Consider the following 24,991-nt stretch of genomic DNA (forward strand, 5'->3'; position numbering starts at 1 on the left):
GTCTAATAGTCTGGCGCTCTGCTCATAATCAGGACGGCCTAATTTATTTGATTAGCAGCCGTGCGCGGAAGAGACGATCGCGGGCGGCGGCTGCGGGATCGGCGTCAGTGCGGCCGCCCGCGTGCGCTGGCAGGGGTGCGCCTGCCGTCCCGCCGTCCCGATTCGCACATGAGGCCTTTTCTCCTTCTCCCGCAACCCCGACCGTCAACAAAATGATTTCTGCGTCTGCCTTTGGTGGGGCTTTCCTTAAAGCTCGCTGATAGCTCCTGCTTTTCTTCCCCCCCCCTCCTCTGGAGCTCCTGCTTCTCCTCCTCTCGCTTGAAACCGAGCCTCGCGCTCAACAAAATGTCACCCTTCACAGCTGCTGCATTGAGATATACTGCAGACACAGTTTTAATTATGGGCAAACAAAAACTGCCGTATATGGTAACACCTGGAACGTGGAATATCAAAGCTTTCCCCTCCGCTATCTCTCTCTCTCCTTCCTGCTTTCGCTCTTTCTCTCTCTCTGTCTCCCTCCCTCTTTCTCTCTCTGTCCCTCCCTCTCTGTCCCTCTTTCTCTCTCTGTCTCTCTCCTTCTTTCTCTCTCTCTCTCCCTCTCTGTTCCTCTTTCCCTCCCTCTTTCTCTCTCTCTCCCTCTTTCTCTCTCTCTCTCTCTCTCATTTTTACCAGATGAGCACAGCTTGCATTGGGAGGTGGGAGTGTACTACCTACTCGCCACAGGGAGCTCTGTGCTTTTCATAGTTGAGGCCCGTCAATCAAAAAGGGGAGGCGTGTTTCTCCTCCGCAAGTTTTGAAATTTGCTTGGTGGCAATTTTTCTGTCTTTATTTTTTTATTCAGTTGCAAAGTCCTTTGAACTGGTTCGTTTGAGTGAGTCGTGGCGCATGATCTGGCATCTCAATCGGTTTTGGAAGTCTCAGTGTCCCAGCACTAGGGATCGTGCAGTAAATCCCGGAACGCGGATCCCCAAAGAGTCTCGAGCGTTTCGCATTAACCCTGTTTCATCCCCTGTTCTCAGAAGCGAAAGATTATTAGCCAGCCGTCTACAGAGCCCTTATCGTTTTCCCACAGAAGCCGAAAGCGCTGCAGTCTGTGACCTTCCGGTCGGTAATCAAACTAATCGCCTGAGAAATCTCTCTCCCGCATTCCAGATAAGAAATTCCTCCGCGGGCTCTACCAGGCGTTCCGCCTGAGCGGCTTCGCTGGCCGTACGAGCGCGACGCCGTCGGACGCGTCTGCCGTCTGACGTTGGGCCGTTTTCTCTCTGTCACAGTAAGCAGACCTTCGCCGTGTTGAGCGGCCGGCGCTCCTGACTTGCCGCGGCCTCCTGTATCTCACGGGGGGAAGAGAGAGGGGGCTTTCTATCCCCCCCTCCCCCCCCCCCCCCCCGGCCGTAAAAAAAACCGTCGCGCCGCGATTTACGCCCGCGACAAAAGCACCGCGTCGCGCCGAACCAGCTGAGCTGAAAATCGATAGGTTGCAGCGCTCCGCGCAGGTGAAAATGAGCCGGCGTTGGTGGTTTTATTTGTGGCTCGGCCCCGGAGAACGGCTTCAAAGCGCGATGGGAGCGATGCTGACCTCGTCTTGATCGCGCCAACATGAAAAATTCATCTGAAACCGCTTTGATCTTAAGTGAATAATTGGTCGGAGCTGCGGTGCAGCGCCCCCTTCTGGTCAGAAACCATGCGGTACTGCAGCCTCCTCGACCGTCTCTACTGTGTTTAACCGTAATGTTGGGTTTTCGTATGAATCCCGATCCGCACAAACGTGTCTTTGTTGGGCTCTGGCTGTGTTAGGCTGTGCCCGTGTCTGCCGTTAGTATTATGTTAGTACTGCTCATTTGCTGAGCACGCACTCCTGTGCACGGTGACTAATACAATGCACTCTTTTGCATATTATCCAATTATACAGCAGAGTAGTTACGTGCCTAACTCAAGGATGCACGACAGGCAGTGTCTCCGTCAGGGATTTGAAGTGGTGAGAAACCTGCTGACCGCTGCGATACCTCGGTCTCTACATTTAGCATCACTCAGTCGCTGGTGTTGTTCTTGTGTGTGTGGTAGACGCAGAGAAACGTCTAACCTGTGGGGTTTGGGTACCTTTAGCCCACGGTCCAGCATGCCCTACTCTCTGCTGTAGAGGAGGTGCTCAGGGGAGGGGAGGTGAAGCTTGCCCTGCTCCTTGCTGTAGAGGAGGTGCTCAGGGGAGGGGAGGTGAAGCTTGCCCTGCTCCCTGCTGTGGAGGAGGTGCAGAGGGGTCTGGGTACTGACAGGACTGACAGGTTTGCATCATGGCAGGAGAACATCACAGCACAGAAAGTCAGTATTCAGGGGAACTGATGGGGAACGAGAGGACACAGAAGAATTCACCATTGAGAACAGTGTATCAGTGTATGTGTAATGCAGTGTGTGTGTGTGTGTGTGTGTGTGTGTGTGCGTGTGTGAATGAGTGAGTGTGATCCTCTTCATGTCTCTGTGTATGCAGTGTCTGCATGTGCATGGAGAGTGGAATATATAATGAGCGGACGTATGTGCGTGTGTGTGTATGTGAGTGTGTGCGTGTGTGTGTGCAGGCATACATGCATCTGTGTGAATGAATCCGTGTGCGTGTTGTGTGTGTGTGTGTGAGAGAGTGAATGTGATCTGCATGTGCACAGAAAGTGGAATATTTAATGAGTGGGTGTATGTGTGCGTGGGTGTGTATGGCATGGATTACAAATTCTAAAACCATTTAGTGAAGTTGACCTCATTAAATATATGGAACTGCTCCCAATGCAGGCTCAGTGGAAAAGGGATCATTTGGGTGCCTGTTCTTCCTCCCCTGGCCTGTGGAATATTCATATTCGTCTTCTTTTAACTGACACAGTCGAGAGGGCACGGATTCAAGCAGTAGCACGTCAAGAAAAAGAGCAGGAAAGCAAAAAAAAAAAAAAGGGCCAATTTTTTAAATGGGCACTGATTGATATTTGATTTAATTAGCGGGTTTTATAGGGTTTCTGATCCTGCTGTTGAGAGGGAATGGACAGAACGGCAAAGCTGGAGAGTGTGGAGTCTGGGGGGTAAACACGGAATAAAGGAAGTGTTTTACAGGGCGACACAGCTGAGGGAATGTGACTTCATGTGGTGGAACGCACTAGAAAGCTCCGGACTCTTTTCTGTTTTCACTCCCGCTGTGTTTGTTCTGTCCCCCTAAACAAAATATGACATTTGCAAACTGAGGCAGTTCTGGGGCGCTCGGCTGGCAGCCCCTGCCTTATTCCCCAGCGGCGCGGGGCTGCTGAGAGTCTTGACATTTCCTCGTCCGGCTCCTTGTCTTTTGTCTCTGTGTCTTCACCCCACCCCCCCCCCCCCCCCCCCCGACCCCCCCCCCCCATGCACACACTGCATTCGCACAAGTATTCCCAAAAGCTTTTATTCTCTCCCTTTTTTTATCCTTGGTCCCTCCCCTCTTTCTGTATCTCTCTCTCTCTCTCTCAATCTCTCTCCCTCCCTCCCCCTCCCTTCTCTCTTTGTTAGAGACGGCCCCTCGTCCACTCCCCTCTCTCCTCCTTGCTCTCTCTCCCCCACTTCCCTGTTTTTCCTCTGTTGTCGGAGGTGGAGGAAGGGTCTGGAGCGTACGGACTGTCTTGTTTTTTTGTTTTTTTTCCCTCCTCTCTCTCCCTGTGCAAGACAGAGTGTCAAGACCTGGCAGCCTCTCTGTCTTCTCTCTCTCGCTCTCTCTCTCTCACACACACACACTCGCGCTCTCTCTCTCTCTCACACACACACACACACACACACACACACTCTCTTGCTCTCCCTCACTCACACACACACACACACACTCTCTCGCTCTCCCTCACTCACACACACACTCGCGCTCTCTCTCTCTCACACACACGCACACACACACACTCTCTCTCTTTCTCTCTCTCCCCACCCCTCCCCACACACACACACACTCTCTCTCTCTCTCTCTCTCTCTCTCTCTCTCTCTCCCCCCCCCCCCCTCCCCACACACACACACTCTCTCTCTTTCTCTCTCCCCCCCTCCCCACACACACACACACACTCACTCTCTCTCTCTCTCTCTCTCTCTCTCTCTCCCCCCCCCCCTCCCCACACACACACACACTCGGGCTGTGTGCCTTGCCGGCTGAGCGCAGCTTGCGCTGGAGGTGGGAGGGGGAGCTACCTGCTGCCAGAGGGGAGTTTTTTGACGAGCGCGCGCGGAGCAGAAGTTGTAGCTTCGGCTGGCTGCACACGTCGCCTCTCAGGGTCCGGCTGAGTGAGAGAAGAGCCCGCGAAGGCCGGTTCTGAGCCTCTGGGCCAGTACCAGGGGAAGGGATTGAAGAAGCCTCTTTTCTCTGGAACGGAAAAAAACCAAAAAAGACAATAAACCACTCTTCTCAAGGAAGACAGAGAGTTTCCTCCAGCTCTTTTTGTGAGGACCGGTCTGTGGCAGTGGAACTTGAAACAGGGACCGGAGGAACTCTTTTTGCGCTTTCTCTTCATCATTCTGCACAGCGGCTTGCAGCGTCTTTTTTTTAGCCGCTTTTCTCCTGGGATCAAAGTTGTGTCCGAGCGCGAAGGTGTCACCCCCGCCCCCCCCCCCCCCCTCTCCCCAGCCACCTGTGGGGTCCCACGCATCGCTCCGGGACGGCAGCCTGAACGGGAGCCTCACCGGAGTCTGCAGGGGGTCGCAGCCGCGTCGCCCCTCCTCGAATCGGACAGGCGGTCCAGGCAAACTTTTTTTTTTGGGGGAGGGCTCGCGCTGCCTGGGAGAGCCATACGGTTTCGCGAGCACGGGACAGCTGCTCGCTCTCCGCCAGCTAATTACGCCCCTGAAATACGGCTACGTAGCGGGGCGAGCGCTCCTTCCCCCCCCCCCCCGCCGGCGCTGTTGTTTTTATGACTTGAGGGGGGGAGAGACGATTCGTCGGGGAGCCCTGCGGCGGATACAAAGAGCGCTGTGTTCCCTGGCTGTGCGTGTGTGTGTGACGGAGGACAGGGGGACCGATGAGCCTGCTCCCAGCCCCGGGCCGGCTCCTTTGATTTACCGTCCGAGCGACAGGCTCCAGGGATGCTCCGCCGTCCCGCCAGGAACTCCTGACAAACGCTGCGCTAACCCCAGCCCAGAATCTTGACAGCCGCGTGGGCGGGTGGGTGAGGGGGGGGTGGGGGCGTGAGGGGAGGGGGGACCGTGACGGATCGGTGGGGTCGGGGGGGTGGTGGTTGGGGGGGTGTGTGTGCAGGGATCAGTGAAAGGGGAAGGGGGGGGTGGGGTGTCAGTGTATAAGTGTGCACTGCTTTCTTTTTTTTATCGTTTTCCATCGCGGAGCGAGAGGGAGAGATGAGCTCTGGCAGGGCGGACGAGCAGAAGGTCTGGGCTTGATTTGTTTCCGCGCGCAGTAGCGGGATTCCTCTCTCCGCGTTCTTATCTCCCGGGCGGGGGGGGGCAGGGGGGGGTTTAAAGCGCGCGGAGTTTACGAAAGTGTCGGAGCGCTGATTGTGCACCTGCCGCCCGCCCGAGTCGGCGTCGGAGCGTCCCGGGAGCTCCCGGCCGAGCGGAGCCTCGCACCTGCGCCCCCCCCCCCCCCCCCAACCCACCCACCCGCCCCCTCTGGCCACCGGCAGGCTCGCTTTCTTTCACACGGACTGAACAAACGAAGCGGGGAGGGCGGAGAGGGGGGGTGGGGGGGGGGACACGGCTGAAGTCCCCTTCTCCTTCCCCGTGGCGCGCGGGGAAATCGGGAACTGACATGCCGCGCTGGAGGACCAGCGGACGCTTCCTCCACCGTTTCCCAAGAGCACCAGCGACGCGACGCCTGCGGAGGACGGACCGCGGAGTTTGAGCCCCGTTTGGGCATTTTTTTCCTTTTTTTTTCTCCCCACGCTCCTTCTTCTTCTCGTCCGCATCCCACGTGCGTGCGACCCCACCCCCCTCTCCCCCCCCCCCCCCTCCCACCCGGAGGTGTGGAGTGCAGCATGACTAGCTGTCACTACCCCAGCGCCACCCCTGAGAGGGAGCGGATGTACCAGCACAAGGTCTCCCTGGTGGTGCGCTACTTCATGATCCCCTGCAACATCTGCCTCATCCTCCTCGCCACCTCCACCCTGGGCTTCGCCGTGCTCCTCTTCCTCAACAACTGTAGGTTTTCTCCCCCGCCCCCTCCCCCCCACCCTCGTGTGCCGGACCAATCCTGTCTCCTGTCAGCTGAGCGAGCGTGTTCACCTGCGCACGTGTTTGTGGTTCAGCCTCCGTGTGTCTCGGTGTCTGTATGTGACGGTTTTGTGTATCTGTGTCTGTTAGTGGTGTGTGTGTGTGTGTGTGTGTGTGCGTGATCGTGCCCGCTCGTGTACACGTGCACGAATGTTTATGTGCCCTCGTGTGTGAGTGCGTGCCTTGACGTGCACGTGTATCTGTTTGTGTGTGTGTGTTAGTGTGTGAGTGTGTGTGTGTGTGCTTATGGATGTGTGGCTCTGAGCATGATAGTCCTTGCACATTCAGGTTTTATCCGTAGATCACGTGGGTTCGTGTTGTCGTTTGCACTCTGCTGTAGTTTTAACTGTAGCACAATGCTGAACGGTACAGAGAGACGGTGTAAAGGAAAAGCTCAGCACGCCCTCTTCACCTGTGATGCTGCCGTCATTGCAGGCGGCGTGTATTAACTACGGGAGAGGGGGGAGGTGACATCAGAAAAAAAAAAACAGCCTGAACCGTCTGCTCTCCCGCAAGAAAAAAACAAACGGCGTTCCATTAAGCGATGGAACGCGCTCACAGACGCGACGGCGAATAGCCGCCCGCGTGGATGAGCAGGCCTTTCGCTTTTCGGAACGCGAGTCCGGCTGAATTTGGAGTACAGCTTGCGCGTTACGTGTCTGTGAGCGCGTTACGTGTCTGTGAGCGCATTACGCGTCTGTGAGCGCGTTATGCGTCTGTGAGCGCGTTACGCGTCTGTGAGCGCGTTACGTGTCTGTGAGCGCATTACGCGTCTGTGAGCTCGTTACGTGTCTGTGAGCGCATTACGCGTCTGTGAGCGCGTTACGCGTCTGTGAGCGCGTTACGCGTCTGTGAGCGCGTTACGCGTCTGTGTGCGCGTTACGTGTCTGTGAGCGCGTTACGTGTCTGTGAGCGCATTACGCGTCTGTGAGCGCGTTACGTGTCTGTGAGCGCGTTACGCGTCTGTGAGCGCGTTACGCGTCTGTGTGCGCGTTACGTGTCTGTGAGCGCGTTACGTGTCTGTGAGCGCATTACGCGTCTGTGAGCGCGTTACGTGTCTGTGAGCGCGTTACGCGTCTGTGAGCGCGTTACGCGTCTGTGAGCGCGTTACGCGTCTGTGAGCGCGTGCGCTCCCGGCTGGCTCGCGGCTGGCTTTTTCCAGCTGGGGGCCTGTGCTTCGGCGGGGCTTTCAAATAGGCGTGTGATGGAAACATGAAAGAGTTTACTTGAAAGCGCATCAAGAGAACGCTACAGAAAGAATGAGGAATCGGGTAGAGAGAGCTGTGTTTCTGCGGTGGCCTGTGTTTTAATGACCGTCCCAGACCGGGGGGGCGGCAGGGGGGTCACAGAGCGGGGGGGGGGGGGCACAGAGCGGGGGGACGTTGGACATGAGACGCGTGGCATTTAGCTGTTCTTATTCTCTCATTTTCTGGCCTTATCGGCGTCAGCGCTGAATTCGTGGTGTTTGTGTCCGTCTGGCCGATACAGCTCTGTGCCATCACACTGGCAGATCAGTAGACAAAATAACAAGGGATTATTTCGCTGAATGTGGATGTCTCTGAAGTGTACTGCAGCGGCTGTTGGGAAATAGCTTTTTTTTTTAAATTCCCTTTAAACCTATTTTTGGTTTGGCGGTGCATTTAATTAGACTGCGACTCTCTTGTCTGCCAAGGTCTGCCAGAGTTCCAGGGTGGCTCTTTGCAAGAGAGTTTGTGCAAGACCGCAAACTCTCCAAGCCAACTTTTTTAAGAAGTGTTTTTACCTTTTTTAGAAGTGCTAAAACAACACAAACCCTTCCACCCCCCCAATCCCCCTCCTCTACCCCCACCCCCACCCCCATTTCAGCCTTCACTTCTCACAGACAGGAAGAAGGGTTGGGGACACACCACGGGTCATTAGCATCACAAAGCTTTTTGTCAGTTTGGCGGAAGATTGTCCCATTGGGATCTGGGTGGCATCGTACTTCATTTTGACTGGAAGCCGGGTGACGTAGCTTTCGACCCGAGCAGGACAGTGGAACTCTTCGGTACGCTGGTCTTGCTGCTGGCAGAGTGTAATAGTGAGGGACGTCACTGGGGTTGGAACAGAAATTCAGTCAGATTTGCCCACAATAAGCTAAAGCAAGCCTCAGAGGCAGAGGTGGCATTCACACATGCACAAATGTGTGCACATAGCTGCATACAAACATGCCATTCACACCAACACACACAAACACTAACACACACACACACACACACACACAGACGCACGCACACGTATGCGTATTCAGATTCGGCACATGCACAGTACACAGTATAAACAGCAAACCCGAGACACGCGTGCACAGACACTCGCTTGCCAGTTGGCCGGTTTGCAGTTACGTGAGTCATCGTGACGTCGCGGAGCCGTGACAGTCTGTTGAGGGCGCGGTCTTCTTCGGCCACGCCCTGCCTCTGCTCTGCTGTGCTGGGCTGCGTTAATGAGCAGAAAGGCCACAGCCATCACAACTGACTCGGAGACTGCCTCAACAGACACTTCATTACCGAGGCACTTGAAAGTGAAAGAACGCCTCCCCCCCCCCCCCCTTTCCCCTTCCCCCCAGCTCTCCCAAAGCCACCACGTGCCCCCCCCCCCCGCACCCAACTGCTCTCTTCCTCACACTGCTGCTTGACGGGCCGTTTGAAGAGAGCCCGAATCTAAAGCGGTAAACCTGGCTCCTGGATGCTGTTTGAGATAAACAAACGTTCTAATCCGTGTTTCCTGATAAGAGGCGCTGCCGTATAATTAATAGAAGAAGAACAGACCGTTCTTGTTTTGTCTATGGGGGGGTTTGACAGTGTTTTCACTCCGCTTCACCCTTTGCCCTGAAGAAAGGTCACCGCGACCCATCTGTGCTAGGGAAAAAATGCCACTTTAGTACAAATGTGAGTTCTGACATCACCAGAGTCGGGCTTTTGTTGCCGGGTAGATTGTAGGTTTGCCCGCCACCTTTCCCTCCGCCCTGCCATGTTGCCCATTGCCCAGTTTATGGGGATATGCCAGTAATGATTTTCAATTCATTTTTTGAACTGGGCGGGGAATGCTTGCTTTCCAGTTCCCAGCGGCTGCAGTCACATGTTCAGCGGTGGTCCAATGCGGCGCCCTTCGTGCTTGTAATCTTAAGCGGTGCAATTTCAATAGGCACTCTTTGGCCTCGTCTGCAGATGGTGCGCGTTCACATATGCGTCAATATTTATGTTTTGTTTGGCCAGCACGTTGGGCTGCGATCCAGGCCCAGCCCTGTGCAGACAAAATATGTGCGACAGACAAAAAAAAACTGTTGACAGAGGTCGTTTGTGTTCCGTCTGCTTTTTACCACGTATTGCGATCGAACGTACGCAGTTTGTGAAATACGCCTGACATAAATTGCCCGGACTGTTAATACTGTTTAAACTTCTGAAGCATAATTGTTTGCTTTTGTATTTTTTTTTGTATGAAAACTTTCCTTTCCCGGCAGGAATGGATTTTTTTTAATTTTTAAAACCTCTTACATATTGAACATTATTTCCACACACTTAAGGTGCAAGGTTATTAGGAGCCCGGCAGCGCGTTCGCTAGTCTCTGGTTATTCACACTTATTTTCTTTGGTTAATTCCCCTTCGCTTGGAGAGGGGCGCTGGGGGGAGTTTGTCCGTTTGTGAGTGCAGCCAGTTTCCTGCCCGCGAGCGTTACTCCCATTTCTGGTCCTCGCGCTCGTCGCACAGCTGCGGCTCGAGGTGGCACGCAGCGAAGTGTCCCTGTTCTTTTGGCAGCGCCCTTTATGTAACTCCAATGTAACGGCCGTCATTCTAAACTTGTTGTTTTTTTTTTCTCTCTCTCCTCTTTCTTTCCAGACAAACCTCCCTTCACCCCAACGCCGCCCCCGGATGGTAAGTCTCACTATGTTTTTTTTTACGCCGATTGCTCACGTTGATGCCGGTAGAGCAGGTGGGGGGGGTGTCAGCCTGCACTCTGGTCTTCAACGGTCAGTGCCAGCCCTGGCCTGTGAGGGGCGCTAAGCAGGATTTGATTTGGGGGATAACCAGCCCACCTACTGTACCCCCTAATTATATATATATGTATATATTAGTATATTAGTTTGGGAGCCCCCTGGTGGACGCACAGTCCTAAGCAGCCGTTTGTGTTGCTTTTTGGGTCTGGGCCAGCTCTTTCAGTGATGGCCGTTTAGAATGGGACGGCACTTCAGATCTCGCCTCTAGAGACAGTGCCTCTCGATGACTCTGGTTTCATCCCTGGCGTGTCCGTCGCGTGGTATAATCGCGATCTCTTCCACCTCGTTAAATCCCGCCCCCGCCCCCCAGCTGTCCCTGTGCGGTATGTGGGGCGGGCGTGTGCGGCTCCGGTCGGGCGGACCTTCGCACCCCCGTGGCGGTCACCCGCTCGCCCCCTCCGCCCTATCGCGGCTACGAGTCGGCCCGTTTCTGCTTCTCGATCTGCCACAGTCACGAAAACCACCAACGGCACTCTGCTGGCGAATGCCGAAATCTTAATGAGGACAGATAGTTTTTGCTCTTTTTGAAACTTTGTTGGGTACATTCGTGCAACAGTTTGAACGAGTTGGAGCTCGGCTCACTGGAGTCTCCCTTCAAAGCTTGCACATTCTTCTTAGGTTTGGTTAAAAATATGAATGTCTTTTGCTGTGAAAAGGATATATATTCCCTTATATTTATTAACTATTTACTGTGTTTACTAATTGTTTAATAAACTAGAAAAGACTAGAAAATCTTTTCTTTTCTCCCTATTTATACGCAGTGACATGTTGTGCATATACTGTATATGAATGAACGGTGTTTGCATGTCTGGGCTGGGGAGTAAATAAGGTGCATATTTTCTGTATTGGTGTGGCCATACTTAGCCTGATTCATATCTTTTACGTTAAGTCATGGCTACAATTTCCAGCTAGTCTTTAGTAAATAGACGTTTGAATATAAATTGGATGTGATGTAAGACATAGATGTCAGCGAATTGGAATTTCAACCCTTGTTTTACATGGAAACAAGTGAGACTGAGATAAAGAGAGAGATTAACTCTCGATAGACGTAGATAAACTGTGGTAATAAAGCTATTATACAGTCACATGGGACAGATGCCAGTTTCTGCCGTGGATGACTATGTCTACAGATGTTGTTTTTATATGTAGTCATAAAAAATATATATATTTTGTTACAGTAAGTGAATACATTCTGCAGTTTATGCCAATATGTCCTTCCTGTAGTTAAAAATCTTCCATCAAAGCATATTTCTCCAACCACTTCTCACATTTTCTCAACAAACATTCCCCGCCCCCCCCCCCCACTCCCCTCGTATCAATGTAGCAGATTTTTAAATGCTCTGATCACTACATGCCATCAGCTAAAGGCTTTTATGGCTTTTAGGGGCCATCTCTCACAGAAAAACCCACAGCGAATGTTCCATTAATTGCCATCTTTACTTGGTAACGGTCCCACATTCTAGAAGACCTTTACGACCTTTTTTTCCCGCATTTTGTAAATTTGTTTTTTGACCTTGCCAGTGACAGTGCCAGCTCAGGTGTCACAATAGTTTGGCGTGGTTCAAAATGATTTAAACGAAAGAAAGTGAATTTCAAGGCAGAGGATTCTGTGCTGTTAGTTGTGTTAGTCGGTTAGCTGTGCTAATTTTGTGTTCTTAGCTTGATGTGTGAGTGATGAGCTCAGTAGGGGAACCTCAGTTCTTAAACCATGGTTTTTTAATTCTTGTACATTCTTGGATCTTTCATTTTATACTGGTTAATCATTTCAAACACTTCTCTAGTAATGTTCCTGCAGATCACATAATCAAAAATACTCCAGCATATTAATCCTCCAACAGTCATGAATTACCCACATCAAACATCACACTAACCGCCAATTATGTCTGCTAGTAGTAATATTCCTTCATGTTAGCCAACTTTAAAATTAGTTCTCATATATAAGCACATTGCATATAGATGAATTCTTTTTCCAGCACGTATGCAATTGGAACTGGCTTCCTTTGTCCAAAATTTGGAGGTGACTTCAGCCCAGATCCCCCTATAACGAGCCTGAGAATATATCCCCCCCCCCCCCCCCCCCCCCCCCCAAAAAACGCTTAAACTCAGTCCAGATTAATATGCATCACCTCAGTGAGAGGCTGGCCAGGCTACTTGGCTGGACAGTTGTGCCTGAATGAAGCCCATTCAGAGAGGGGCTGTGGTATTTGTGTCTCCTTCTGTACCAAACATTGCAACACACAACTCACTCCTCCTGTGTGTCCTCTTGTGTGTTCTTTTTTTGTAATCTGTTTAATGGCAGAAAAGATTGGTTTGCACTGCTAAATACAAGAGGCTCCAATTTGACAGGTTAAAAAAAAAAAAAAAAGAAAAGAAAAAGAAAAAAAATGCCAATGCGGGTGAGAAATGCAATATGTGTGAGGCGCCGCCTAAACCTCCCCCGAAGTCTTCCAAACGCTGGGCTATCGATCGCCGGGCTCATTTGCCGATGGAGAAAGGCTGCTCTCTCAAACTGCGGCTGTTTCTGCGTTTCAGAGTGAAACGCCACAGATAGTCCTGTCAAGGGCTGTCATTAAAAAAAGAAAACTATAAAAAAAAACTAAAAGATTGATCGGGCGGCTGGAGATGCCTTCAGAGGAGGCTTTGAGGGACGAGCACGTGCCAGTCTGCCATCTCTGAAATTTGACGGAGGGCTTTGTACTGTAAGACTGAGACGGTCTTACAAATATGAATGAGCATTCCAAATAGAAAGCCAAAAAAAAGAAAGTGGTTTTCCAAGTCTAAGATCAATAGTAGATTAAATTAAGGGCCATCGATTGACAGAAATGTTCAGGTTTTATTTATTGAGCGATTTATTTTTCACCTGATGTGCACTACATGGCCAAATGGATGTGGACACCTGACATATAACGTTCCATCCAAAATGATGGGTATTAATATGGAGTTGGTCAATCCTTTGCTGCTGTAACGACAACTAGATGTTGGAGTGTTGCTGCAGGGATTTGTTTCCATTCAGCCAAAAGAGCATTGGTGAGGTTGGGTCTGATTGGGCGATTAGGCCTGGCTTGCAGTTGGCTTTCCAGTTGATCTTGAAGGTGTTGGATGGGGTTGAGGTCAGGGCTCTGTGCAGGCCAGTCAAGTTCTTCCTCACCAATCTCAACAATTCCATTTCTATATGGACCTTCGCTGTGTGCCCGGGGGCAGTGTCATGCTGAAACAGGAAAGGGCCTTCCCCAAACAGTTGCCACAAAGTTGGAAGCACAGAATCGTCTAGAATGTCATTGCATGAAGATTTTCCATCACTGGAACTAAGGGGCCTAGCCCAAACCATGAAAAACAGCCTCCGACCAACGGGTGTCCAGATACCTTTGGTCATATAGTGTAGTTATGGGATTTTAGAAGGCTGTTTCTGAAATCAAAGGTGCTGTAAAACATGTTATTGGAAAACAACTAACTGCAGAGGATGGATTGGTGATAGTTACCAGATTTATCATACAGAATGCTTTTGTCTGTGCTCAGTGATTATTGGATAAATCCTTACTAATAAAAGCCTGATTTTCAGCTTTCAAAAGCGGCAAAGTGACAAAGCTCCCTCTAATTAGTGCCTCACTTGCATTTGAAGTCGGATACCAAGATAATTATTGCCTGTCGTTTTGAGGTATTGTAGCAGTTGCTCCAAATTAGGCTGTTGTCTTCAGACAGAAATAAAAGATAGATTTCTATCCCGTGGGGGAAAGCCAGTTCTGTGGAATCTTGAGTGAGCTCATCCAGGGTAAAGGCTTGGCAAGAATTAAAGTCAAGCTTGTCTGTTTGTCAGTCGATGGGTGTGTGAGCTCACTCTGGTACATAAAAAAATTGAAAGGCCTCGCAAGTTTTTTAAAAAGTTTTTTATTTTTTTTTGTGTGTGCATTCTTCTCGCTTTTGGCATGCCAGCAGTAAAGCTGGGCTTTAAATAAAAATTGGACGATTCCTTAGCTGGTAGGGATTTGTGATCCCAGCCCAGATGGTGTCTGATAACAGTACAGGATTTTGCCCATCAGCATCAACCCAGTTGGGCAACCATTTAAAGTGCCATAGGCTGACTTCCACTTCTTTTCCACTTTATAACTTCTCAATTTGAACCAAAAAAATAAAAGCAGGAAGGAGCCAGTTATATCCCTAACACAGTGGCAAAGATCAGTGGAAATTTTGGGCTTTCTCATCAATCATCAGTTGTTCACAGTGATAATAACGACGGATATCTGTTAGAGTATTGTTGGAACCCACCGGGTGAACAAAAGGAATCTGCTTTTGAGTTGTTCCACCGGTTTAGGAAAATGTCTTGGATGTCCAATCCACCTCCGTAATGTTTTCTCTCACTTACTGAGGGTACTTCTCGAATAGAATTATTCTGTTCCTCCTCTAACTGGAGGAATTATGGCTTCAAATCGCCTGTTACGCTTCTGTGTCGTGACTGTTTTGGTTGAGGATGCTGTTGTACTGTCGACACATTAATACCATTTCCTATTGAGTCCTTGGAAGAATTTCAAAGGACGGCTCTTCAAAGTGTTTTTGCAGATAAATAACTATGTGCCCCAATTTTTAATTGGAACAGTGTTACATTAATTCTGAATATCATAGACATGAAATAGTGCTTTCTTTCCCTTGCTGCTGTATAATTCTTTTAAGTGTAGTTCAAATGTGTTCCAAGGCAGAATTAGAGAATTAGAGGCTTTTCTGTGTTGTTTCCAGATGTAAATGTAGAAAGACACATTCTGTCAATATTATAATGAATTCAGTGAGCATGCAAGTAACATTACAAAACTGTACAGTTACAGTGTCGGCATTTATTGATCCCCAGTTGTGCATTAACGTACCATACCATTCTCACAATAAAAAAAAAAACAAACATTCAGTGTAAAATAAAAAAACACTAATTATAGGTATATGCAAAATGGATGTGGGAATGGGACTGCTTGTGGGAGAGAGAAATATAGGGACATGTATGATAATAAAATAAGTAAATAAAATAAATAATGGATTACGGTGTATGGTAGCTCAATACAGTGTGATGCTGATGGTGGACGTTTTCCAGGGGCAACAATTTTAGGCTGCCTCTTGGAGAGTGTGGAGAGTGAATCCCACATAACTTCTAATGCATAGAAAAAGAAAGAATGGGGAAAAAAATCTGTCAGTAATTAATTTGATCCTCGCTGTGTTCTTGACAGTGAGACTCTCACCCGGAGAGCGGTGGATTTAATTACTGCGCCTCCGTTATCTTAATTAAATCTCTTCACGGCGCTGATTCTGCACAATGAGGCCTGAAATCTCCCTCATCTTTCGGGGCGCTGAGGATGGTAGCCCCACATTAAAGGTAGCCTAAGTTCAGATGCTCTCGTGGATTAGCATCTGCTTAGCATACGGTGAGATTACCTGAGCAATGAGCCTTCAAAGAGAGCTATATTAGCCCCGCATTCTCTACAAGATTTGACATTATTGGGACACTGTGTGTTTGAGGCTGTCTACTGTGAATAGACACACACTCACACACACACACACACTCACACACACGCACGCGCTCACACACACGCTCACACGCACACTTACACACATGCTCACACACACACTTACACACATGCTCACACACACAAACACACGCTCACACGCACACATGCTCACACACACTCACACGCAAGCTCACGCGCTCACCCACGCACACACACGCTCACGCACGCATACACACACAGACACATGCACGCTCACACACACTCACACACACACACACACACAGTGTATTTATGTTATGTGTTATACTCGCAAACAAATTCCCGGATTTCTCCAGAAAAGCCACTGGAAGCAGTTTCCCAGGCCTCATTAGCCTCCTGTATGCTGCCTGCGTAAGCACCGGGATATAGTTAGCTCTCCTGATAGCCTCATAAAAGGAGACACAAATCTGACTTGTTTTGACATTTTCCTGTCTGAGCCGCCGCTGCATGAGCCTGGCAGCGGAACGGCAGAGAAAACCGGGGCGCGGGATATTGATCCGTGAGGGGAAAAATACATTTTGGACGTTGTGAGTCAAAAAGAAAGAAAACGCAGAAGGTCGGCGAAGACCGCGAAGGCTCGTTTCTCAAAAATGGTGGTTGAAGGTGGGGGTGGGGGTGGAGGTGAGGGTGCGGGGTGGGAGAACGGGTAGAGGCGCCGGTTGATGCTTCCGTCCGTCACAGTCTACGGCGGCCACCCAAGCTGCGTTGCCTGGGAGATTTTGTGTAGTGACATCACGGCCGTTTCCGGAGCCTCGGACTTGGACCTACGTCAGCGTAGCCGTCCGACCGTGACGTCGTGGGCTTGACATCCTGAGAACAGGCCGGCCTTCACACAAGGGTCCACGCCCTGTCATGGACTGTAGAATATCTCAAAGTATTTTTTAACGGGTACCAAGCGCTGTTCTTCGATGCTGTAAACCTGAGGATAAGTATTAAGTTGTACGTACCAAACATTTGCAGTTAGACCCCACGGGGCCTGTAAACTATCCATGTTGTTTCTGCTGCCAGTGAAGCACTTTCGCTGGGATGCATTTTCAGTGCTAATTCACATTTTCTGTTAAACATGAATTTCAAGCTCTAATTGGATACAGTGCCATGAAAAAGTGTTTCCTCATTTCCTGTATTATTGCATATTTGTCTCGCTGATTAAAATGACTTTTTTTCACAAGGGCGATATGGGTTTTTGAAAACTTTTGATGTGTCTTGTGTTTACTCAGTTTCCCTTTGTCTAATACTCCATTTTGTCAAAAGATCTGAAACCAATCAGTGTGACAAATATGCATTGCATTGCATTACAGGCATTTAGCAGACGCTCTTGTCCACAGCGACTTACACAGCTATGCGGTAATAGAGGCAATCAGGTCGGGGGCAAATGCTTTTTTTCACGGCTTTGTATCGGTGTTCAGTGACAAATGAGAAACAGAGTGCTGATACTTTTTAAGAAAATTGCTGTTTGTCAGGGATTAGCAAGGGTTACTACTCCAATTTTCCCTGGACCAGGAGCAAAGCCCTCCATTGTTGTTGTTAGCGCTGTATCTGATGAGGTATAACTTACACAGATCAATGCGGTCATTGGACGCCATTGGGCCAGCTCTCGTTTCCAGAACTCCTGTCTTGTTTGTCAGCCCCCCCGCAGTGTTTTCGCGGCCAGTTGCTACGCGCCATAGCGCCAAACGGTTGACTGTCCCCCTGCCAGTGATCCGGGGGGCACGATTCCGCGAAATTCCGACGTTCCGCAGTTTCCCTTGTCGGTACGCTAATCTGCCCCGGCACAGCCAGAGCTTCCCAGCACGTGCTCTACCGCTCTCTCACTCTCTCTCTCTCTCTCTCTCTCTTATCCCCAGTGTTCACACAAAAGGAGGAGGAGAATGGTGCAATTTGTAACAGATGAGGGTACTTCTCTGGCTGGTGCGGTAACCTAAATCTCGGGCAACGGCCAGAGAGCCTGTGCAGGCAGAAACCAGAAGAAAGGGTGTCCCCGCCCTACCCCCCCCCCCCCCCACCCCCCCTCCCTCTGGGGATCCCTGCCCCTCCTAATCTAAACTGTATTGTTTCCCTGGCTCTCCCTTAATGGCTTGTTTGACGTGCGCGCTCCACGCCGCTGCACACAATTATGACAAGGTGCTAAGGCTCTTAAAAGGGGCTTGCAGCCAACCAGCCCATTGACAGCTTTTCACCACGAGGCCGGTCGAGAGAAGGCAACGTTGCTGGAGACCGCTGGTTTTCGCAGACGGGTGTTGCATGTCTGTGAGCTGACAAGCGTGTGCCTTTGTCACTTTGGTAACTTCTTGGCCCTGTCTAATGCATCAGGGCATACTACATCAGCTGTCTGTTCCATTATTCATTTATATATTTTTCGAAAGCTTTTTCTTCCAAATTTTTTTCTTCCCTCGTTCCTGCCCAAACACAATTCCAGCCCCAAATTTCTTTTCTGTAACACCAGAGGAGCTGCTATTGTGTGGAGAGTCGAGGAATATCCTGCTGGCTGAAGCCCTCACTCCCTGGGCTGAGCTACGGTCAGGATTCAGTGAAAAGGATATACTGCCCAACAGTCCCGTTTGTTTCCTTTGGCTGGATTCAGAGTTTGTAGCTTGAGGGCTCCTAGGTGGAACGTGCATCCAGGGGTATCGTGGTGAAAGTGAGGGAAGTTAAGGACTATTGACTTTTGCTATTGACTCCACTCCTCCACTGGTTCTCTGTTCTGTACTTACTGGGCTATACCAAAACCGTTTGTTGATGTTCTGTGGGACCTCATGTCTGAAGAAGAAGAGAAACGGCAGCCATGTTTTGTTTATTTTTTTTTTTTACGTGGCCACTTCACAGCGCCAGGTATCTGCCTGATTTGCATACCCAAAGCACGTTACAGGCGCCACCAGACGTAGAGAAGAAAGGCGGCTGGAAACCTATTTCTGCACCCTCCATCGAATTTATGTCTCTGTTCCTGGAGGGGGGAAAAAAATCCATCTTCCACAGCGTGCTGGCATCAGTAATAAATGTCAGAGCAGGCCGGTGTTTTGAAAGGGATTTCAGAGATCATTAGGTGTGCTTGCGAGAGCAAATCGAACTGCGAACCCCAGTTTCAGAATCCTGACCCCCCCCCCCCACCCCCCCCTCCCCTCCCAGAGTACTGGCAGCCAGCCGTGCGCTTTAATGTTTTACTTAAATTTTTTATGTATGCGCGCCAGGCCAGATGGCCGGATGTTTGTGTCAAAGCAATAATTAGGGGGGAAGAAAAGCCACTGACAGCTTAATTCGTAGCGTGAAACAAAGAGAGCCAAAGTTGGATGGCTCCTCTCCCCCCCCCCCCCCCCCCCACCCCACCCCCCCATGGCACATCCTCGGTGAAGGAGACTCCGCCCCCGCACACCTGGCCCAGCGCACTTCATGCCGAGGCTGGCTCGCTCTCTCTCTCTCTCTCTCTCTCTCTCTCTCTCTCTCTCCCTCTCTCTCTCTCTCTCTCTGTCTCTCTCTCCCTCTCTCTCTCTCTCTCTCTCTCTCTCTCTGTCTCTCTCTCTCTCTGTCTCTCTCTCTCTGTCTCTCTCTCCCTCTCTCTCTCTCCCTCTCTCTCTCTCTCTCTCTCTCTCTCTCTCTGCCCCGCCGCCAGTCGGCCGATCGGCGCTCTGTTCATTGGAAGGCCTGACCTGGCGCTGTAATTAATTAGCTGCGTGAGCTTCCCTCTCCCTCCACTGGAGCGCAGGGGTGCCGAGCGGCGTGTCTCCAGACACAGAAATAATGATCTGCTTCAAGGGTTGGCAGGTGCAGGTGGAGCCCCCATCCTCCCCCCCCCCTTCCAAAAAAAAAAAAGCACTGGGCCAGGAACCGGGCCATGCGGGGGGGGGGGGGGGTGGACCAATAGGGAGTCGGAGCAGATTAGCTGAAAAGCTTTTTTGGAAATACGGGCTAATAGGACACGATGGGGTTTTCGTACGTACTGTAAGGAACGGCTGCCGTACCGATGGCACTTCCTGATACCCACCGGTACACCGCGTGGGGCCCTGTTTCCCGTGCCTGTGGTAAGAGGCTGGCTGTGCTGCAGACTTAGCGGCGGCTCCGTCAGAATGCGGCTCGGTCTCATTGCAATCTGCCGCGATTCTTCATGTGGAGAATTCATAACCTCCCTCTGCGATGTTCCACACTAATCCATTTTAAATAGTCAAATAGGACGAGCGCTCTCCAGGGCTAAAGCCCGTCCCATCTGTTTCCCTTTCTGTCCTTATTATTCTCCGGTCCCCATTTCTCCCTTTCTCTCTCCGCTCTCCCTTTATTTCATTTCTCTCCTTTATCTCTTGTTTGGTTTATTTCTCTCCGTTTCATGAGTTCTATCTGCTCTGTTTTCTTCTCTCTCTCTGATGCATTTTCTCACTGTATCTTGTGGCTTTTCTCTTGTTATTTTTCCCTCCCCCCCTTTGCCTGAGTCTCCCTTTATCTCTTAGTTGTTCTCTTGCTGTTTTTCCTTGACTTGTCACTGTCTCACAATCCCTTCATTCTGCTTTGCTGTGCTCACTATCTGTCTCTCACTCTCCTGTCTGCCCCCCCCCCCCCTCTCTCTCTCTCCTTTTTTTGTCTTGCTCTGCCTCTGTTTTCTCTTGGTCTCCCTCTTGATCTCCCTCTCCCCCCTCTCCTTTCGTCTCTCGGTTTCTCTGCCTGTCCACCTGCTTTGGGGCACCAGGCTGAGCTGCTCTGATGCACCAGGCTGAGCTGCTCTGATGCACCTGGCCGGGCTGCTCTGATGCACCAGGCCGAGCTGCTCTGATGCACCTGCAGGCTGGCGCAAGCGCTGCAGACCAAGGCTCCCCTGCCTGGGCTGTCCTGGGGCGTAGAGCATTTGAAGAGAGGGTGCCTCGTCCCCCCCCCCCCATCCAGAACCACACTCCTCTCAACATTCCCTCATCCCCTTGGTGCTCTGTTACTCCTGGCTGCAAAGTCACCCCCCCCCCTTTCCCCCTGTCTTTGAGCTGCCAATGGCATCTTGCCTTTGGTGGACACTTCGCTCGCAAAATCACCGGTTTGAGTCTCTGCTGTCTCCCAGGGCCCAGCCGATCTGTCACTACATTACCTTTGCGTGGGTCTACATCCTTATTAGCTGTGATATGGCCTGTCGTACTGTGCACACTCACTGATATGACAGAGAGGATCAGGCACGGGGAAACCGTCTGCAGTTTGTCGTTGGAATTCTCTCCACGCTGCGTGTGCAGTGGGCCTGCAGCGGGACACACAGGACTCCTGTCATTAGCACACAGAGGCACTTCAGCTCCCGTCCGTACGTTACGCGGGTCTCGCTAAGCGGAACATGTCACCGTGATCAATTTAGAGAGAAGTGACCTGTCACTTTTTGTTCACTTGACATTTTTGTGTGTATTTTCTGCTTTTTGTGTCCATCGTGATGGCACGTAACCAGGAAGAGCGCTTGTGATAAGAGTTGCGAAAATTGCAAACGAACGTTTGGTGAGGGGGCGGCGCCGGTCGTTCAGGGAACAGCGCTGCTGCCTCACGGCAGGGAGGCATAGAGTTCAGATTCTGACCGAGGACCGCTGGGTGGTTTTTTTCTCGCGTTCTCCCCGCGTCTGTGTGGGTTCTCACTGTGTACTCCTGTTTCCTCCCACAGTCCAGAGACGTGCAGGGTAGGTTAATGGGAGAGTCTAATTTGCCCCTAGATATGAGTGTGTGAGTAAATGGTGTGTGTGTGTGCCCTGCGGTGGACTGGCGTCCTGTCCGGGTTGTGTTTCTGTCTCTCGCCCACTGCATGCTGGGATAGGCACCCTCCCCTTCCCTGACCTGACCATGACCAGGAATAAGCTGTTTGAAAAATGAATGGATGGATGTCCATTAGTGAATGTGTAAGATCAAGGCTCAGACCTACACATGTGAAAAGCCATGTGAATAAAGGGCAGTTCTCTCAGGTTGGTTTGTGCATTCGTAGCTGTGCCAGCTGCTCAACGCTCCTCAGTCTCCGTTCATGTAAAAAAAGTGAGTGAAAATTCGTTAGGCGTCTGCTCTTCAGCTCAGACGGCTGTTGAACATCGCTGTCAAGTGGAGTTGTTTCTTTCATCATAATACGTATTATCATGAGGAGGATTTTAGCATTTATAGTAGCCAGCAAATACAGCATGTGTACTGTATACAGTATACACACACGTCATGAGCTGAGGAAGCCTTTAGAGTTAATACAGCAGCTGTCCCTCAGTCAGTGGAAGAATAAAAAAGGTAATTTTTTGTGTCCTCGCCGCGCATCTGAAGCGGTGTATAAACGGGCGAAGCCCTTCCGCCTGCCGGGAGCTCGGCGCAGCGGCCGCCGGTTTATCAAAGAGGCGTTTAGGGGCGCTCGCCGCTTCAGACACCCCCGCCGTTTTTTGTGCCGCCAGCACCCGGGCCTCTGCTGCGGGAGGTGAGAGCACTGATGGGCTGAGGTTGGGGGGGGGGGGGGGGGGGGGGGGGGGGGTCAGACACCTGCCTGGAATCGCTCCTCAGACACCTGCCCGAAATCGCTTCTCACTCTGTCACACACAGCTGCCCTCGCGCTGTCAGTGGCACTGGCGCTGTGGCGCTGTGGCGGGCGCTGCGGGACGGGGCCGACGGGCATCCGGCACGCTCCCGAGGGCACGGCGGTGCGCCACGTCCCCCCGCGTTACACCCCCACCCCCCCCCCCCCGAAATCACCGCCCGCGTTCGCCTAACGTATCTGCGGAAGCGAAGTTTCCCCTTTCGCATCTTAAACAGCGTTGGGCCCTGTGCAGCGCGGCGGTGCGGTGCGATGTCTGGATCCAGCGGACCGTGCCCGTGCGGCGCCTGTGGCAGGGCAGTCCTGCGGGGGAGATTGATAATTGGCCATAGCTTCGCTTAGGGCAGATTACATTACAGGCATTTTTAGCAGACGCTCTTATCCAGAGCGACTTACATAGCATTTACATTGCATTCATTTATACAGCTGAATGTATACTGAAGCAATGCAGGTTGAGTACCTTGCTCAAGGGTACAACAGCAGTGTCCTACCTGGGAATCGAACCTGCAACCCCCCAGTTCCTTACCCATTATACTACACTGTTGCCCAGATTTTAATTGGCAGGGTAACACCTACCTTGTTGTTTAGCAGGGAAAAATAGTTTGCTCACATCATAGTTTAAAAGTGCTTGCTTATACTACTATGAAAATAAAACTGGGTAGGAATTTGGGAAATGTTTTATTTTTATTTAATAACAAGTAAATAGTTTGTTGAAGAGGATTTGTTTTCCCATGTCTACCAGGTTTTACTTAAGGTGTGGTACATTTTGATTTTCAGCAATCTTAAACTATCCGGTACCCTGTATCCATAGTAATGCTTGGACCAGGCTAGCATTAGCATGAGAAACATCCAGATGACCCAGTACCATCCAGTGACTTTCCATTGCATTACCCCAACCATAGCCATAGTTCACACTGAATTGTGCAGTTTGGCAACATGGAGATGGCTTCATGGACTGCCATATTTAAGGTATTAAAGTAAAAAAAATTGATTCCAAAAAGCTTTTATGTATCTCTGGTTAATTGCTGTAATCAGTTATGGAAGCTGTCTTTCTCTTTTCTCGACATGGCACAGATCAGTCTGTCCAAAACGGAAAAAAAAAAAAAAATCAAAAATATGTGCAATTAAAAACCAAGCAAGGCTGTCTGGTTTCTATTTCAAATGTTTTGGAGAGCTCAGCCGTCTGCTCTTCTTCAGTATTTTTCTGTTTTATTCAGACGGGTGGAAAGCAGAGAGGGTTAGGGTTCGAGAACGGACCACAGCTGACGCATATGGCTGAGGGTTGGCTGTGCTACAGGCCACTCCACACGTCTCTCCAAGGCTTCCTGGTTTCAGGGTAAAGGGTATTTGTGTCATGTTCCATTTTACAGAAATAGAAATATTGATGATCAAACACGAGAAAACACGAGTGTCCTTTTTCCCCCTTTTCCAAACACGGTGAGGTCAGTTCAATAGGCTCCTTCCTCCAGACAATGGCAAACATGTCTACGTACATACAATATGTGGGGTATAGGACTTAAACCAACCGCTCGAGTGCTTGCTGTCCTTGCAGGGCTGTTCCGTGGGGCTCTTCCAACCTTCCTCCATTCTGCCATTAAGATTCCTCAGTGGGGAAAAAGGGAATTCATCTCTTGTGCCTGTGGGGGATGGATGCTGCGTGCCCCATTTAAAATGAGAAACCCCTATTCCTTAACCTTCTTGTCATTTCCCTTCCATTAGAAATGAGAGCTTTCACAGTGATGTGGCTGTCGTAATGTAGGGCCTGGGCTATTTTGAGTAAAGTGTGATATTTTCCCCTGGTGGGGAGGGACACGTAAGACGGAGAGAGGGGTGCCAATTCTTTCCAGAAAACAGGATTATGCGCTGGTATCACCATATGTTCCCCAGCCCCAGGTGGCTGTTGCAAAACAGGAAGTGGCATCTAATGAATAACAGTTGCAGTATGTCATCGTTTAAATTTCTCCTTCTTGGCCGTGTTAACGCATGCGGGCGCTATGCGCATGAAGTGTCCGGCGGAACGGACGAGAAGCTCCCTGTTTCGTTTGAAAGAAAGCGCACTTCATTTCATGATGTTACTTGATGCTTTTATGTGATAATGAAATGATGCCAATATAACCCATTGAATAGCTCTTTATCTACCTAATCTGTAGGTGAAGGAAGGTGTGGGGGATTTATGTTTCGTGTGGAATGATGCGGGCATGTATGCAAGTCGGTCCTTTTTCTGTCTGTGAAGCCGAGTTTTCAGCTGTGAGACTGTGGACATCATTTGGTTCGGTAGTGGATGGAGCTCCGTGCTCTTCTAGTATTGGGGGCAAACGCCACATGCACCCTCTGCCAGTCTGGCACCAGGCGTGCACATCGTAGACGCTGTTGCCCCCTGTAGCGTGTTCTCAAGTTTTAGTGTGGAATGAGAACTATCGTAAGAAGAAATTAACGATTTAAACAGCTGCTGCTCGGAGCCTTCGTTTTATCACAGGTTGCCCGGGTGACGGATGAATAAATAACGAAGCGAGGTGGCGGCGGGAGAGCGTAAAGGCGCGTAGCGTTGGAGGCTCCGCCTTCGATTCCGCCGACAGGGTCGTCCGACACGTCCTCCGGAGGGCTGGCGAAGGAGCGGTATTCTCCCCCTCCATTGTCTGGCCTTATTGGACAGAGGACTTGAGACTCATGAGCTCGTTTTCGAGAAGCAGAGGGGCCCTGATATCCAGCCGTTTTCCCCCTCTCATTTTGCCCACTCATTTTTTTTTTTGTGAAAGGAG

General features: G+C 50.6%; 1 protein-coding gene across 2 annotated transcripts in view; it reads left to right on the plus strand.

Annotated features, from left to right (window-relative positions):
- The first annotated feature begins 5,928 nt into the window (after positions 1-5,928).
- Positions 5,929-24,991, plus strand: part of LOC118211163 (agrin-like) — a 125,742-nt gene continuing 106,679 nt past the window's right edge. Inside the window, exons 1-2 of one of the 2 annotated variants that reach the window (XM_035388080.1) lie at positions 5,929-6,130; positions 10,054-10,089. In XM_035388080.1, the coding sequence (XP_035243971.1) occupies positions 5,968-6,130; positions 10,054-10,089 (199 nt within the window). In that variant the 5' untranslated portion in view covers positions 5,929-5,967. The remainder of the gene's footprint in view (positions 6,131-10,053; positions 10,090-24,991) is intronic. The other variant, XM_035388082.1, reaches the window with a different exon arrangement.

This window comes from Anguilla anguilla, chromosome 13 (genome assembly GCF_013347855.1).
Source record: "Anguilla anguilla isolate fAngAng1 chromosome 13, fAngAng1.pri, whole genome shotgun sequence".
NCBI lineage: Eukaryota > Metazoa > Chordata > Actinopteri > Anguilliformes > Anguillidae > Anguilla > Anguilla anguilla.